Source organism: Girardinichthys multiradiatus, chromosome Y (assembly GCF_021462225.1).
Source record: "Girardinichthys multiradiatus isolate DD_20200921_A chromosome Y, DD_fGirMul_XY1, whole genome shotgun sequence".
Classification (NCBI taxonomy): domain Eukaryota; kingdom Metazoa; phylum Chordata; class Actinopteri; order Cyprinodontiformes; family Goodeidae; genus Girardinichthys; species Girardinichthys multiradiatus.
This window is the reverse complement of record NC_061818.1, coordinates 16,347,659-16,364,862: the sequence shown is the minus strand read 5'-3', so window position 1 is coordinate 16,364,862 and position 17,204 is coordinate 16,347,659. Positions and strand designations below refer to the sequence as shown.

Sequence of the window (17,204 nt, the reverse complement as noted above, 5' to 3'; positions counted from 1 at the left end):
CGCGCCTGCCCACATAAACAACAGCAGGATAATAGGTCACGACGCTGAACAGAACATATACTCAATAGTTTTTAGATGTTTTCATGTGAGAAAATTGACCTCAAACTTAATCAGTTTATCAAGAGTGAGCCTACTTGTCGTGGCGCTGATGGTGTAGAGGTTAAGCGTGCGACTATATGCAGAGGCTACAGTCCTCGAAGCGGCTGTCCCGTGTTCAAGTCCTGGACCTGGCGACATTTGCCGAATGTCTCCCCCTCTTTCCTGTCTGCCTACTGTCAAAAAATAAATAAATAAAGGCCGCTAGTGCCGGAAAAATATCTTTAAGAGTGAGCCTACTTTCTAATGTGCTCTGGAGTTTTTGGAGCAGCAAAGCTGTGCTGACGGACTCCCAAGGCCGGAGGTCGAATAGTCGTGTCTTTGGACCTTTGGCCGTATGTCTTGGAGACTGGTGAAGAGGGGCTCAGCAGTCCACCGATCACCACCTGGTGATGAATTGGATCTGTTGTAAGAGGAGGAAGTCAAACAGACTTGGCAGGCCCAAGCCTGTAGTGAGGGCCTGCTGTGAACGTATGGTGAAGCCCCCGGTCAGGGAGGTATTTAACCCCGTACCTCTGGGAGAGTTTTTCCTGGATCCTGGGGGAGAATGAGGACATAGACCATGTTCTCTACCTTTATAATCAATGTGGCCGCTCATAGTTCTTGCTGTAAGGTCTGCATTGCCTGTCGCGGCGGCAATCCCTGAACACGGTGGTGGACATTAAGGGATGACGTCAAACTGAAGAAGTCTGGGGTGGTCTGCCTGTCTCCACCCTGGAATGAAGGGGACTACCTCCTGGTTGTGTGGGCTGGGGTATCGGTACATGTACGTAAGAGTATAGAGTATGCATGGGGAGTGCGAGTGAATGTACAATGTACATTGTCTGTCTTTACATTGGGTGTGAGGGTGTGAGTGTTAATACTGTATGTGTACGCATGAGGGTGGGAATGTGTGATTTTGACTGTGTGCCTGTTTTTGTGTCAGGTTGGTCTTGGATTGCTCTCTCTTCTGGATCAGCTTAGGCCCCCATCAAATGTGGGGGCTATTTCCTCCCTGGTTCCATGCCTGGTTATGCACTGGCGTAGACGGTTGCCGGTGGGGCCTGTGGGCTCGTCGCTGCAGCCACCTGGGACTTCTGCACTATGGCTGCTGGGTGGTTCCCCTGGGGCTCTACTCTGCTCTTGTGCAGTAGTCCCGATGGTGGTCGTCCCGGGGTTCCTCTGGTCTGGGGACCTTTGGATGTCTGTGGTTCAGATCTCCTCTTTGTCTGTCTCGGGTCCAGAGGGGCAGGTCTGTGACTTCTCAAGCTCACACTTACACAGCTCACAGATACACAGATGTTAATATTGAGCTGCAGTTGCCACTAAATACAGGTCCTTCTCAAAATATTAGCATATTGTGATAAAGTTCCTTATTTTCCATAATGTCATGATGAAAATTTAACATTCATATATTTTAGATTCATTGCACACTAACTGAAATATTTCAGGTCTTTTATTGTCTTAATACAGATGATTTTGGCATACAGCTCATGAAAACCCAAAATTCCTATCTCACAAAATTAGCATATTTCATCCAACCAATAAAAGTAAAGTGTTTTTAATACAAAAAACGTCAACCTTCAAATAATCATGTACAGTTATGCACTCAATACTTGGTTGGGAATCCTTTTGCAGAAATGACTGCTTCAATGCGGCGTGGCATGGAAGCAATCAGCCTGTGGCACTGCTGAGGTCTTATGGAGGCCCAGGATGCTTCGATAGCAGCCTTTAGCTCATCCAGAGTGTTGGGTCTTGAGTCTCTCAACGTTCTCTTCACAATATCCCACAGATTCTCTATGGGGTTCAGGTCAGGAGAGTTGGCAGGCCAATTGAGCACAGTGATACCATGGTCAGTAAACCATTTACCAGTGATTTTGGCACTGTGAGCAGGTGCCAGGTTGTGCTGAAAAATGAAATCTTCATCTCCATAAAGCTTTTCAGCAGATGGAAGCATGAAGTGCTCCAAAATCTCCTGATAGCTAGCTGCATTGACCCTGCCCTTGATAAAACACAGTGGACCAACACCAGCAGCTGACACGGCACCCCAGACCATCACTGACTGTGGGTACTTGACACTGGACTTCTGGCATTTTGGCATTTCCTTCTCCCCAGTCTTCCTCCAGACTCTGGCACCTTGATTTCCGAATGACATGCAGAATTTGCTTTCATCCGAAAAAAGTACTTTGGACCACTGAGCAACAGTCCAGTGCTGCTTCTCTGTAGCCCAGGACTGGGGAATGCGGCACCTGTAGCCCATTTCCTGCACACGCCTGTGCACGGTGGCTCTGGATGTTTCTACTCCAGACTCAGTCCACTGCTTCCGCAGGTCCCCCAAGGTCTGGAATCGGCCCTTCTCCACAATCTTCCTCAGGGTCCGGTCACCTCTTCTCGTTGAGCAGCGTTTTCTGCCACACGTTTTCCTTCCCACAGACTTCCCACTGAGGTGCCTTGATACAGCACTCTGGGAACAGCCTATTCATTCAGAAATTTCTTTCTGTGTCTTACCCTCTTGCTTGAGGGTGTCAATAGTGGCCTTCTGGACAGCAGTCAGGTCGGCAGTCTTACCCATGATTGGGGTTTTGAGTGATGAACCAGGCTGGGAGTTTTAAAGGCCTCAGGAATCTTTTGCAGGTGTTTAGAGTTAACTCGTAGATTCAGATGATTAGGTTCATAGCTCATTTAGAGACCCTTTTAATGATATGCTAATTTTGTGAGATAGGAATTTTGGGTTTTCATGAGCTGTATGCCAAAATCATCCGTATTAAGACAATAAAAGACCTGAAATATTTCAGTTAGTGTGCAATGAATCTAAAATATATGAATGTTAAATTTTCATCATGACATTATGGAAAATAATTAACTTTATCACAATATGCTAATATTTTGAGAAGGACCTGTACATCTTGCATTCATTAGTACCATGCACTTTTTGGTACCATTGCTGTTGTTATATAGTCATGTCAAGTTTATTTATATAGAAATTTTCAGCAACAAGGCACTCAAAGCGTTTCTGGAGGTGTAGAATCAGTTTCGAGAGTGTTGTATTCTCTTCATTCTTCTTTCTCTCCTCTATTCTCCTTTTCTCCCTTTTTTCGTCTCTCTCTCTCTTTCTTGCTTCTTTTTTTCCTTTTTATTTCCGTCTCAGTGTCCATCGCAATTGAAATAATCCCAACGTTTTTTTTATATATACTGTATATATCGAGCGGAGCATTATAGTGTTAGCCGTAACGCTCCACTTATGAAAGTAAATGTGTTAGGCTTTTTCTTGGTACTCAGACAACAATTCTCAGTGCTACTCTGCTGGACAGGACACATAAAAAAAATAAAAAACGAGGAAAGAAAAAGTCCTTTCAGGCCTGGCTGGCTTTTGGGACTCCTGAGGCAGCTGACCGGTACCGTAAGGCCAAGCATGCTGCAGCCCGGGTGGTAGCAGAGGCAAAAACCCAGGCCTGGAAAGAGTTTGGTGAGGCCATGTAGAAGGACTATCGGTCGGCCTCAAAACGATTCTGGCAAACTGTCTGTTGCCTCAGGAGAGGGAAGCAGTGCTTTGTCAACACTGTTTACAGTAGGTATGGAGACTGTTGACCTTGACAGGGGACATTATCAGGCTGTGGAAGGAGTACTTTGAGGATCTCCTCAATCCTGTGGTCATGTCTTCCCTGGTGGAAGAAGAGACTGAAGACTCGTTCATCACCCTGGCCAAAGTAAATGAGGTGTTCAAAAACATCCACGGTGGCAAAGCTTTGGGGGTGAAGGAGATCCACCCTGAGTACCTCAAGTCTCTGGATGTTGTGAGGCTGTTGTCACTTGGTGGTTGAGGACAGTCCCTCTGGACTGGCATAAGCAGAGGGTATGTTCTAACTCCAGGGGCATCACACTCCTCAGCCTCCCTGGGAAGGCATATTCCAGGGTGTTGAAGTTGGAAGAGAAGTTAATAGTTGGAACACTGGACCAGCTCTACACCCTCTACAAAGTGCTAGAGGGTTCATGGGAGTTTGCCCAACTGGTCCACGTGTGTTTTGTGGCCCTGGAAAAAGCATTCAACTGTGTCCCTCAGGGTGCCCTGTGGGTGGTGCTCCAGGAGTATGGAGTCCGGGGCCCTATATTAGAGGCCATCCAGTCTCTGTACAAGCGAGGCAGGAGTTTGGTTCACATTCCTGGCACTAAGTCGGACCTGTTCCCTGTGCATGTTGGACTCCGGCAGGGCTGCCCTTTGTCACTGGTCCTGTTCATAACTTTCATGGCAGATTTTCTAGGTTTAGCCAAGGGCCGGAGGGGGTCTGGTTTGGAGCCAGTGTATTTTGTCTCTTCTTTTTGCAGCTGATGTGGTCCTGCTGGCTCCCTTTAGCCAAGACCTACAGAATGCATTGGGGCGATGCAAAGCAGCTGGGATGAGGATCAGCTCCTTTATGTCAGAGATAATGGTTCTCGACTGAGAAAGGGTGGCTTGCCCTCTCTGAGTTGGAGGGGAGTTCCTGCCTTAAATGGTGTCGTATCTCAGGGTCTTGTTTATGTGGGCAGGGAGAATGCAGAAGGAGATTGACAAACGGATTTGTGCTGCCGTCACAGTAATGCGTCACTGCACCAGTGTGTTGTAGTGAAGGGAAAGCTGAGTGGCGAAGCTCTCGATGGACTGGTTGGTCTATGTTCCTACCCTCACCTATGTGCAGGAACTTTGAGTAATGACCAAAATAACGAGATCCTGGATACAAGCGGCTGAAATTAGCTTTCTCCACAGGGTGGTAGGGCCCTCCCTTAGAGATAGCGTGAAGAGCTTGTAGTAGAGCCACTGTTCTTCTACATCGAGTGGAGTCAGCTGAGGTGGCTTGGGCATCTGTTCTGGATGCCCCCTGGACACCTCACTTGGAAGTTGTTTCTTATTGTAGATCTCCACAGCTCCTCCAGAATTCTCATGGAACTCTTGGCTACTTGTCTGATTAATGCTCTCCTTGTCCAGCCTGTCAGTTTAGGTGGAAACTTACAGGGGTTGGACAATGAAACTGAAACACCTGTCATTTTAGTGCGGGAGGTTTCATGGCTAAATTGGACCAGCCTGGTAGCCAGTCTTCATTGATTGCACATTGCACCAGTAAGAGCAGAGTGTGAAGGTTCAATTAGCAGGGTAAGAGCACAGTTTTGCTCAAAATATTGAAATGCACACAACATTATGGGTGACATACCAGAGTTCAAAAGAGGACAAATTGTTAGTGCACGTCTTGCTGGCGCATCTGTGACCAAGACAGCAAGTCTTTGTGATGTATCAAGAGCCACGGTATCCAGGGTAATGTCAGTCTACCACCAAGAAGGACGAACCACATCCAACAGGATTAACTGTGGACGCAAGAGGAAGCTGTCTGAAAGGGATGTTCGGGTGCTAACCCGGATTGTATACAAAAAACATAAAACCACGGCTGCCCAAATCACGGCAGAATTACATGTGCACCTCAACTCTCCTGTTTCCACCAGAACTGTCCGTCGGGAGCTCCACAGGGTCAATATACACAGCGGGCTGCTATAGCCAAATCTTTGGTCATTCATGCCAATGCCAAACGTCGGTTTCAATAGTGCAAGGAGCGCAAATCTTGGGCTGTGGACAATGTGAAACATGTATTGTTCTCTGATGAGTCCACCTTTACTGTTTTCCCCACATCCGGGAGAGTTACGGTGTGGAGAAGCCCCAAAGAAGCGTACCACCCAGACTGTTGCATGCCCAGAGTGAAGCATGGGGGTGGATCAGTGATGATTTGGGCTGCCATATCATGGCATTCCCTTGGCCCAATACTTGTGCTAGATGGGCGCGTCACTGCCAAGGACTACCGAACCATTCTGGAGGACCATGTGCATCCAATGGTTCAAACATTGTATCCTGAAGGTGGTGCCGTGTATCAGGATGACAATGCACCAATACACACAGCAAGACTGGTGAAAGATTGGTTTGATGAACATGAAAGTGAAGTTGAACATCTCCCATGGCCTGCACAGTCACCAGATCTAAATATTATTGAGCCACTTTGGGGTGTTTTGGAGGAGCGAGTCAGGAAACGTTTTCCTCCACCAGTATCACGTAGTGACCTGGCCACTATCCTGCAAGAAGAATGGCTTAAAATCCCTCTGACCACTGTGCAGGACTTGTATATGTCATTCCCATGACGAATTGATGCTGTATTGGCCGCAAAAGGAGGCCCTACACCATACTAATAAATTATTGTTGTCTAAAACCAGGTGTTTCAGTTTCATTGTCCAACCCGTTTGTCTTGGTAGGTTTGCAGTTGTGCCATGCGCTCTCTGATTTTGGATGATAGACTGACCTATGCTTTGTGATGTATTTTGGGTATTTCAGATTGAAGAAGACTGAATATAAATCATGCCACACTTTTTAGATTTTGTTTGTACAAAAGATTGCCTTCCTTTTCCTTCCACTTCACAATTATGCACAGCTTTCTGTTGGTCTATCACATAAAAGCTAAATAAAATACACCGTAGTTTGTGGTTGTAACATGACAAAATGTGAAAAAGTTCATATTTTCAAAGAGTTATGAATACTTTAAAATTGTCAATGTAATTACTGTGCATCATTTGTAGGATTGTGTTGGGAACTTTTATTTGTCACATTGTACATGTTATATTTCAATAGAGGGCGAGAAAAACTACAAAAAAGATGGTGGACCATCCGTCCTAATCACTGCCTGAAGGTCCTTACGAAATAAACAAATTGGGGTCCTTTCTTGCTGAAGGCTAGCTGTTAAAACGGGTTTTAGCGCTACATTGTTTTAATTACCATTTAAAGGTATCCCGTAGTTTCATCATTAGGTGTCGTTTAAGCTATTCGAGTATTATTATCGAAAGAGAAGTTTTATTCGGCTCGGTTTTCTATGCTCTAAGTGGCGCCGTAGATGTGTTTTTAAGCGTTGAACGTTGTGTTGTTTATCTTTCTGTCACTGCCGAGCTAACGTTAGCATCATCCCAGCAAACAAATTGTTCCTGCCACCAGCCTAACATCTACTGTGATATTTCTTCATAGAAAATAAGACGTAAGTTTATTGAAATAATGTGCTTTAGTAGTAACACTGCTGTTTGTTGTTTGCCGCCGGCTGAAGTTGTAGTTTCGGTTCTGTGATAAATAAGACAGAGGTTAGCTCAGTTATGTTAATTTCCAATTGTTTTCTGATAATTAATCATTTGGTTAGTTTGCGTTGCTAACTGTACAGAAGCATCCCGGACAGACATTTAATGAGTGAATAACATTAATGATTAGATTTGTCCACAAGGTGGCGTTGATGTGCAATCATGTCTGGCATTGCTCTGAGCAGACTGTCCCAGGAGCGCAAAGCCTGGAGGAAAGACCACCCATTTGTAAGCAGCAGCATGCTGGATCATCCTCTTTATCAATCCCTTATCCCCTGGTTAATAGAAACCACAAATATACTGTGTCCATATAGCCATGCCTTCTAATAAATGAACTACATGTATAAGGCAAGTTATATGCTTTTGAGGACTTGTTTCTGTAAACCAACAGGGTTTTGTTGCTGTGCCCACTAAGAATCCTGATGGAACCATGAATCTAATGAACTGGGAGTGTGCCATACCTGGGAAGAAAGGGGTAAGGTGATATTTAACACAAAGTTTTCCAGATCTATTTATCAGTGTTCTGGAGAAGGTATTCACACACTTTGAACTTTTTCAGATGTTGCCATCTTACTACCAACATGGCAAAATGTATGTCTGTGGGGAGGGAGTGAAGCATTTTATGTGATATACCAACACAAAGTAGTACATAATTGTGAAGTAAAATAACACGTATGCATGCTTTTGGGAGAATCTGTTGAAGGGACAAATGGTAACACTCCACAAATCTGGGCATGTATGTGAGAGTGGCAGGGAGGGAGCTGTTGTCAAATAAAAAGTCATCAGGTTTCTTGTGTGCAGTTAACCACAAGCCATGTAGAAGATTGTCCTTTGGTCTGAAGAGATCAAAATTGAGCTTTTTGGCCTGCATGGAAAATGTGACAGAAAAGTAGCACTGCACATCATGATAAAAATGCTATCCCCATGGTGACACTTGGTGGTGGCAGCCTCATGCTGTGGGGATGCTTTTCTTCTGGAGCCGTAAGGAAACTGGTCCTTGAAGCTGGAGGCTTAGAGGTTGGAAAAGACTTAAAGGGTTAAATACAAATGGATGCCAGATTTCTGATTTTTGTTTGTAAATAATTTGAAAGCTATGCCTCATTTTCCTTCTACATTATGCACTACTTTGTGTTGGTTTATGTCAAGAAAACCCATTGGTGGTGTTGAATATCAAGTAACATTTCAGTCAATATGTTAAACTGTGCATTTCTTAAAGCTTACTGTTATGTAGCTGCCTTTAAATATTTTGCAAACACACATGTTTTTTACATCTGTGTCCAAAAGTTGAAATCTTCACAGTTTTTTGTTTCGGTTTACTCCGGCATATTCTGCATTTAAGTCAATTTCTCTTTGCTGGACTCCAACTTTGAACATGTAGTGAGATTCAGAGTTTAAAAGTAATATTTGATCAATTTCTCAGTTGTGCTATAAGGGCTGTTTTTAGAAAATCTCTTTTACTATTTTATCATGTAGACTTTGTGGGAGGGAGGACTTTACAAGCTCAGAATGCTGTTCAAAGATGACTACCCGTCCTCTCCACCCAAATGTAAGTAGCCTTTTTTTTTTTTTTTTTACCAACTTTGTACTTAGTTAATTTCATGTTAAAGAGCACAGACTTACATCCAGCCATCTATTTGAAAGGGAATCAGGAAGAGTAGTGCTGACCACAAAAACCTGTGTATTGCACTACCTTGTACAAACCACAAACCTTGAATGAACCTGATGTTTTTATATGTAATTACTACAATTTAAGGTTTTGTCTAAATGTCACATTTGTCTTATGAGAATGTAGAAAATATTTATATCAAGGGATCATTTTCCGGAGTTGTATTATGCTGCCCCTAGTTCTCTAAAACCATTTTGTGTGCATGCAAAATGCATCCATTAAAACGTTGCACTCATGGTTTGGTGAATTGATAGTATATGAGAATTTCTACTACCAAACATTTAAATGAAACACATTTAAGCTGGCTCTAGGGACGTGGAATGTCACCTCGCTGGGGGGGAAGGAGCCTGAGCTTGAGCGGGAGGTCGAGAGATATCGACTAGAAATAGTCGGGCTTGCCTCCACGCACAGCGTGGGCTCTGGAACCCATCTCCTTGAGAGGGGTTGGACTCTCTTCTACTCTGGAGTGGCCCACGGGGAGAGGCGGCGGGCTGGTGTGGGTTTGCTTGTTGCCCCCCAGCTCAGCCGTCTCGTGTTGGGGTTTACCCCAGTGGATGAGAGGGTCGTATCCCTGCGCCTTCGGGTTGGGGAGAGGTCTCTGACTATCATTTCAGCCTACGGGCCGAGTGGTAGTGCAGAATACCCGGCCTTTTTGGCGTCCCTGTCGGGGGTGCTGGATAGTGCCCCTCCCGGTGACTCCATTATTCTGCTGGGGGACTTCAACGCCCACGTGGGGAACGACAGTGACACCTGGAGAGGCGTGATCGGGAGGGATGGCCTCCCCGATCTGAATCCGAGTGGTGTTTTGTTATTGGACTTCTGTGCTAGTCACGGATTGTCCATAACGAACACCATGTTCAAACATAAGGGTGTCCATCAGTGGACTTGGCACCAGGACACCCTAGGCAGGAGGTCGATGATCGACTTTGTTGTCGTATCATCAGATCTTCGGCCGCATGTTTTGGACACTCGGGTGAAGAGAGGGGCTGAGCTGTCCACTGATCATCACCTGGTGGTGAGTTGGATCCGCTGGAGGAGGAGAAAGCCAGTCAGACTTGGCAGGTCCAAGCGCATAGTGAGGGTCTGCTGGGAACGTCTGGCGGAGCCCTCGCACAGGGATGTATTCAACTCCCACCTCCGGGAGAGCTTCGACCAGATCCCGGGGGATGTTGGAGACATAGAGTCCGAGTGGACCATGTTCTCTGCATCTATTGTCGATGCTGCTGCCCGTAGCTGTGGCCGTAAGGTCTGCGGTGCCTGTCGCGGCGGCAATCCCAGAACCCGGTGGTGGACACCGGCAGTAAGGGATGCTGTTAAGCTGAAGAAGGAGTCCTATCGGCTGTGGTTGGCTTGTGGGACTCCTGAGGCGTCTGACGGGTACCGTGAGGCCAAGCGTGCTGCGGCCCGGGCTGTGGCAGAGGCAAAAACACGGGCCTGGGAGGAGTTCGGTGAGGCCACGGAGAAGGACTACCGGTTGGCCTCGAAGCGATTCTGGCAAACCGTCCGTCGCCTCAGGAGGGGGAAGCAGTGCTTCGCCAACACTGTTTATAGTGGGGGCGGGAGACTGCTGACCTCGACTGGGGACATTATCGGGCGGTGGAAGGAGTACTTCGAGGATCTCCTCAATCCTGCCATCACGCATTCCGTGGTGGAAACAGAGCCTGGGGACTCGGGGTCGGACTCTTTCATCACCCAGGCTGAAGTCACCGAGGTGGTTAAAAAGCTCCGCGGTGGGAAGGCTTCGGGGGTGGATGAGATCCGCCCTGAGTACCTCAAGTGTCTGGATGTTGTAGGGCTGTCATGGTTGACACGCCTCTTCAACATTGCGTGGCGGTCGGGGACAGTGCCTCTGGACTGGCAGACTGGGGTGGTGGTCCCCCTTTATAAGAAGGGGGACCGGAGGGTGTGTTCCAACTACAGGGGGATCACACTCCTCAGCCTCCCTGGTAAGGCCTACGCCAGGGTATTGGAGAGGAGAGTCCGACCGATAGTCGAACCTCGGCTTCAGGAGGAACAGTGTGGTTTTCATCCCGGCCGTGGGACATTGGACCAGCTCTATACCCTCTACAGGGTGCTCGAGGGTTCATGGGAGTTTGCCCAACTGGTCGGTTCACATGTGTTTTGTGGACCTGGAGAAGGCATTCGACTGTGTCCCTCGTGATGCCCTGTGGGGGGTGCTCCAGGAGTATGGAATCGGGGGCCCTTTACTAGGGGCCATCCGGTCCCTGTACGAGCGGAGCAGGAGTTTGGTCCGCATTGCCAGCACTAAGTCGGACCTGTTCCCAGTGCATGTTGGACTCCGGCAGGGCTGCCCTTTGTCACCGGTCCTGTTCATAACTTTTATGGACAGGATTTCTAGACGCAGCCAAGGGCCGGAGGGGGTCTGGTTTGGGGACCAGTGGATTTCGTCTCTTCTTTTTGCAGATGACGTGGTCCTGCTGGCCCCCTCTAGCCAAGACCTACAGCATGCGCTGTGGCGGTTCGCAGCCGAGTGTGAAGCGGCTGGGATGAGGATCAGCTCCTCCAAGTCCGAGGCCATGGTACTCGACCGGAAAAGGGTGGCTTGTCCTCTTCAGGTTGGAGGGGAGTTCCTGCCTCAAGTGGAGGAGTTTAAGTATCTCGGGGTCTTGTTCACGAGTGAGGGAAGAATGGAGTGGGAGATCGACAGACGGATCGGTGCGGCTGCCACAGTAATGGGGGCGCTGTGCTGGTCCGTTGTGGTGAAGAGAGAGCTGAGCCGAAAAGCAAAGCTCTCAATTTACTGGTCGGTCTACGTTCCTACCCTCACCTATGGTCCATGAACTTTGGGTCATGACCGAAAGAACGAGATCCTGGATACAAGCGGCTGAAATGAGCTTCCTCCGTAGGGTGGCCGGGCACTCCCTTAGAGATAGGGTGAGGAGCTCGGCCATCCAGGAGGGGCTCGGAGTAGAGCTGCTGCTCCTCCACATCGAGAGGAGCCAGTTGAGGTGGCTCGGGCATCTATACCGGATGCCTCCTGGACGCCTTCCTCGGGAGGTGTTCCAGGCACGTCCCGCCGGGAGGAGGCCCAGGGGACGGCCCAGGACACGCTGGAGGGACTATGTCTCTCGGCTGGCCTGGGAACGCCTTGGGCTCCCCCTGGAGGAACTGGAGGAGGTGTCTGGAGAGAGGGACGTCTGGGCGTCTCTGTTGAGTCTGCTGCCCCCGCGACCCGGTCTCGGATAAAGCGGAAGACGACGAGTACGAGTACGAGTACATTTTGATATCATTGATGTTAGAAGATAAATGTTTTATTTTGAACAATTGCAGTGCTTTGCTAAAGAATTTAAGTCCCTTAAACTTTTTTATATTTTCTCACATTACAGTCGCAAATTTCAATGTATTTTAATGAGATTTTATGTGGTAGACCAACAACAATTTGTTCATAATTTATAGCTGGAAGGAAGATCATGTCTGCTGCTTCGCAACTCTGAGCTACTTTGTGTTGGCATGTCATGAAGTCCCAGTAAAAACCATTGACATTTATGGTTGTGACAGAATGTTAAAAGGTTTAGGGAAATGAGGATTTTTACAAGGCTCTGTTCTCAAGTTTACACGAATGCATTCTCACAGATCCTCTTGTGTTTTAGACACATTGTGTGATTCACATTTTAGGTAATGCTGGATTTCTACAATGTTACATCGGTTTTGTGAGCTTCTTTTAGGATTTCAGTATTTTGACTTTTTTATCTTATGTTTCTACTCTAGGCAAGTTTGAGCCACCCATATTCCATCCAAATGTCTACCCATCAGGCACCGTGTGTCTGTCCATCCTGGAGGAGGACAAAGATTGGCGACCGGCCATCACCATCAAACAGGTTTGGAGGCTCATTATTTCTCAAGTTCCTTTAGTTATCCTCTGTTGAATTTCAGCGTAGAACTGATGGTTTTATTCATAGTCTCGGGGCAGAAATCGAACAACTGGTGCACCTGTTCTACCACTGAGCCACACGGCGCCTCCACAATCCAGTTTCTAAGATAGCATCTGTTTTGGTACAAACTGAAAGAACAAATTTAAATAAACATTATTAATAACTAAAACACATTTCACTTAAGCTTTGTGGGGTATCATGGATGACAAGTCAAAAAAAATGCACTTTCTTTACTAGCAACATATTGATGTACAAACTCATTTGACATATGGTTTGGAGTAAAAACATGTTACAGCACGAGCATAAAATAATGCAAATCAAGCTGACACTATTGGGAACAATCTCCTCCCCATCCTGTCAAAATGCTTTAATAATGGCGTCCCCACTTACTGCCTAAACCGCCGCATATATTGTCTGAAAGCCTGCCTTTACCATTATTTTTGTCATTGTTGTATTTTCCGGCAATAGTTCCAAAGAATCCAGCAGATTTTGCGCAAACGTAGCACTTATGATGCAGAAACTTTCCCTGCTTTTTTTATAGTAATATTTACCAGTATTAAAATAAAATGAGGAGCAGTGCAGAAAAAGAGATGAACAGAAATTATGCAACACGGTCCGACTTTTGTCCTAGAAAACATTCTTTCTTGACTCACGCAACTTTCCGCCCAAACAAGGCTGCATGCTCTCAATCTTATTGCTTTATCCACTTATAGAAGAAGGCTGTTCACTATATCTAGCAGAGTGTATTGCATCAGCCTGGGTGCTACAGCAGCAAGGTTCAAATAAGGCTACATTAAGTGGAAAAAACAGCCACCTCTCTTGCTGAAATGGCAGTATGGAGCTGCTATTCTTTCTGCAAGCTTGTATTGATTATTATTATGAAGTGCTCTTCCCAACTAGCTACAGTAAAGGCCTTTTTAAAATGTTTGATTCATTGCACAACCTTGATTAGAATATGTATTTTAGGAGAGTTACTTGTGGTTGTGCAAGGTGTTAATTGTAACCTTGGAAATTCTTTGTGCCACAGTGATATTTAGATGAACAGCAAATAATTACCTTAAAATATGGTAGCTGACAAAAATGAAATTGGCAATAAAAATATAAACTAGTTAATGACAGTTCAGGAGGAAACAGAGTGGAAATAATCTTTTAGACTTGTGTCGAAGCACACATTGTGATCAATTAATCGGTAGTTGTGACAGAAAGCTAAGAGAAAGGGCCGCCATCAAGAGACGGACTACACTTGCAATAACAAGCGTGTAAAAACGGAAATCCCCTTAGGTTAAAATAAGACAAACACTCTAGGTCTGCCATCAGTGCATTTGTTTTAGTGTGATCACGTAATAAAACTGTGTGTTTTTGTGGTTAATGAGTGCAGAATTAAAATACCGCTCCATTGTTTTTTGTTTAGATCCTGTTAGGTATCCAGGAGCTGCTGAATGAGCCCAACATTCAGGACCCAGCTCAAGCAGAGGCTTACACGATTTACTGGTGAGTGTCTGCTGCTAAAAATGTTCATTATGGGAATGAATCTAATTGATTTTGGGCTTTTAATCATTTCCTGTATTTGACAGCTCTCTTTACAGATCTGGAATATTTATACAACATTACTGCAATTTAAAATCCAAGAATTAGGTGCACACATTTGAATTTATTCATACATCCTCAAATATACCCTTAGTAATCCTTTCCATAGCCATTATCAAGCTTCTGGGGCAGTTCTGGTGGAACATGTGGACCCTTATGACAGAAAATTGTGAGACAGACGCTCTAACCAGAGACAAGGATCGCAAGTTAGCTACTGGCTGATCAATATATCCAATCACAATCTTAATGCTCATGTGTGCAATATCTTAACCACAAGGGACTGATTAGGGGGCAGTTTTTGGTTGCAAGTTATTCACATCTACACTCTGCAGGCAAATAATATTTTTGGACTTTGATAGCTCTTGATGTCCACTCCTGAAACAGGTTTTAGCCATAGAAGTGCTTAAACTCACTGAAAGTGGTGAGCACTGCATTGTTATAATAGAAAACAAAGGGAATTGGGGGAAATCTTTCACCAGAAGGTATTTGGCTTTTCATTGTGGGAATTTTTGGATTTTATATTTTAAAACAGCTATTAGCTTATCATCTTGTCAGTATACTTTGGAATTTTTTCCATAAAACGTGTGCAGGAACCCTGTAAAATACATTTTAAGCTAAAAGTAAACTTCAACATCGTTGATCATACCCATGATGTGTGCCTATCATCCTCTGACTGGAACTGAGCCTGGAGTCGAATGTAAAGCAGTTGTCTTTGTGTTTCAGTCAGAACCGGATGGACTATGAGAAGCGGGTCAGGGCACAAGCCAAGAAGTTTGCCCCCACATAAAGAGTGGAGCAGCCTGAAGTGATGGGAGGCAGGCAGCACCTGAAGGACCACTCCAATAAGAATCTGTTTAAAGTATTATTACACTGTTTCATAGGTAAAATGCAAAACATATTTTTCTTTATCCCTTTTCAAACTCCCAAAACATAACAGGATAATGATTGTACATTTGTTTAATAAATATCTATGTATTGCAAATGCATTAGTATTGGCTTGAGTGCTAAACTCACCTATTCCTTCACTGATACGATAAGAAGTGTGTTGACAAGCTGTATAAATAAGAATCCATGTCTGAATCCTGTGTGAAATCCTCAGTTTGAAGTAAATGAGGATGTTTCACACAGTGTACTTTCATCCAGCCACGAGTGCTCAGAACTAGCGTGCTTAAATGTTCATTAGTGTGTCTACAGCCGGAGGTAAGGCAGTCTGAACAGTAGAAGCTTATTCTGTCATTGTAAACAGCCATCAGGTCGGGGTCAAAAGAAAAATTAAAGTAAAAGACAATCTTGACATTTGTTATGACATTGGCTGTGAAGGAAGTGGTTGTCGTGATGTAGCTCAGTTCGTCTTGGTTCAGGAAGAACATAAAGCATAAAGGGTCGAGTCTTTGTTCCACACACTCCTCTTGTTCCAGTTTAAGATACTCACTGTATAGATTCTCTTAGTGAATCCAACTGAAAGTGAAACTGTCGGTAACGCTGATGAACTTCATGAACATACATCCTCATTGTGTTGACCTCTTCCAAACATGCTGTAGCTTCATGTAGATAAGCTCCATTGTGATAATAAGCAAACCGGTAACCGTTAATTGTTGAGCCTTTTCATTCAGTCATTTTAAACCAACAATGCTTCCATGTCTACAAATCCCAAATCAAGCCTGGCAGGCTTTTAGGAGCTGAAGGATCCTCATTGGAATAGCCTCTCTGCAGCAAAGACTAACTGAAGAAAGTGCACTTGTAAATAAACCAAGGCCTGAGTTTCTCTTTTTTTGGCCTCTAAATATGAGTGCATGTACATAATATAAATAACAAACAGTGGAAGTAATGTTTTATATTATTTTAGCCAGTTGATATACATTGTATGTGGTATTGTAAGAAGAGAGATAAATGATCAATAATTGTCAAATAAAGTAAAAGGAAAGAATCTGAATGTCTTATGGGATGTTTTCTATAAAATGCATGGAAGGATCTTTAAGATTTCTTGACCATCAGAGCATTGTTCAAGTATTCTTTATCCTTGAATATTTTCACATTTTGTCAACCGCTAAATTCAAAGCATTTTAGTGGGATTTTATGCCATAAACTAACACAAAGTTGTGCAAGCAGTGTACTGAAAAGTTGGGAATAAATGTGGCATACGTTTGTATTTAGTCCCATGTACACCAATACCCCTAAAACAATTCAGTTCAACTAACTGCTTCACCTGTGTGTAATTTAATATCAGTATAAAAGGCCTCCGAGGTTTGTTAGAGAGCATTAGTGAACAAACAGCATCATGAAGACCAAGGAACCCAGCAGATGGTGACGTTTAAAGCAGGGTTGGGATATAAAACTAAATTCCAAGCTTTTCACACAGCATTGTCCAACTCTTCCACCATCTCAAAATGAAGAGGATGGCACAATTGTTTTTTTTTTTTTTTTGTTTGTCTGTTTTTTCTAATTTCTTTCTTGTCACGGCGTTTCAGTCATACCTTATAGGACAGATGATTGCCTACATGTGTCAGGGCAGTTTTGCTCTACAAAAAAGATATCTCTAAGACATCCTAAATGTGACCCAGGCAGGCCACATTGATGTTATAGTAACCTGTTTGTATGACCTTAAAACCTTTAGAGTAATTGTGTGTTTGTGCGTGTATCGGGGTGGGTGGTTGAGTGTATGTGTAGAAATAAGTGTTTTTCTGTTGAGTGGGTGTATGTGAGTGAGAGTTTGTCACCTTGAAGTGTACATTTGTAAGTGTGGCAAGAACGGTAGAAGGCCTGCAATCCACAGCAACGAGGAGCAGCAAAGGACAGGTAGAACTGGCTCCGGAAAGACTGCAGTTGTCTCAGGCAGCCAGACATTAAGCATCACC

General features: G+C 44.9%; 1 protein-coding gene across 2 annotated transcripts; it reads left to right on the top strand.

The window, feature by feature from the left end:
• Nucleotides 1–6,783: 6,783 nt before the first annotated feature.
• LOC124863755 (SUMO-conjugating enzyme UBC9-like) lies at nt 6,784–16,276 on the top strand. Of its 2 annotated transcripts, none has more exons than XM_047358223.1 (7): nt 6,784–7,109; nt 7,347–7,431; nt 7,595–7,678; nt 8,677–8,749; nt 12,599–12,708; nt 14,174–14,253; nt 15,073–16,276. In XM_047358223.1, exons 2-7 carry the CDS (start codon nt 7,366–7,368, stop codon nt 15,134–15,136), a joined length of 477 nt encoding a protein of 158 aa, XP_047214179.1. In that variant the 5' UTR covers nt 6,784–7,109; nt 7,347–7,365; the 3' UTR covers nt 15,137–16,276. The 2 variants fall into 2 exon arrangements, with proteins under 2 accessions (XP_047214179.1, XP_047214180.1); XM_047358224.1 differs by having other exon boundaries at nt 7,334–7,431.
• Nucleotides 16,277–17,204: the final 928 nt, after the last annotated feature.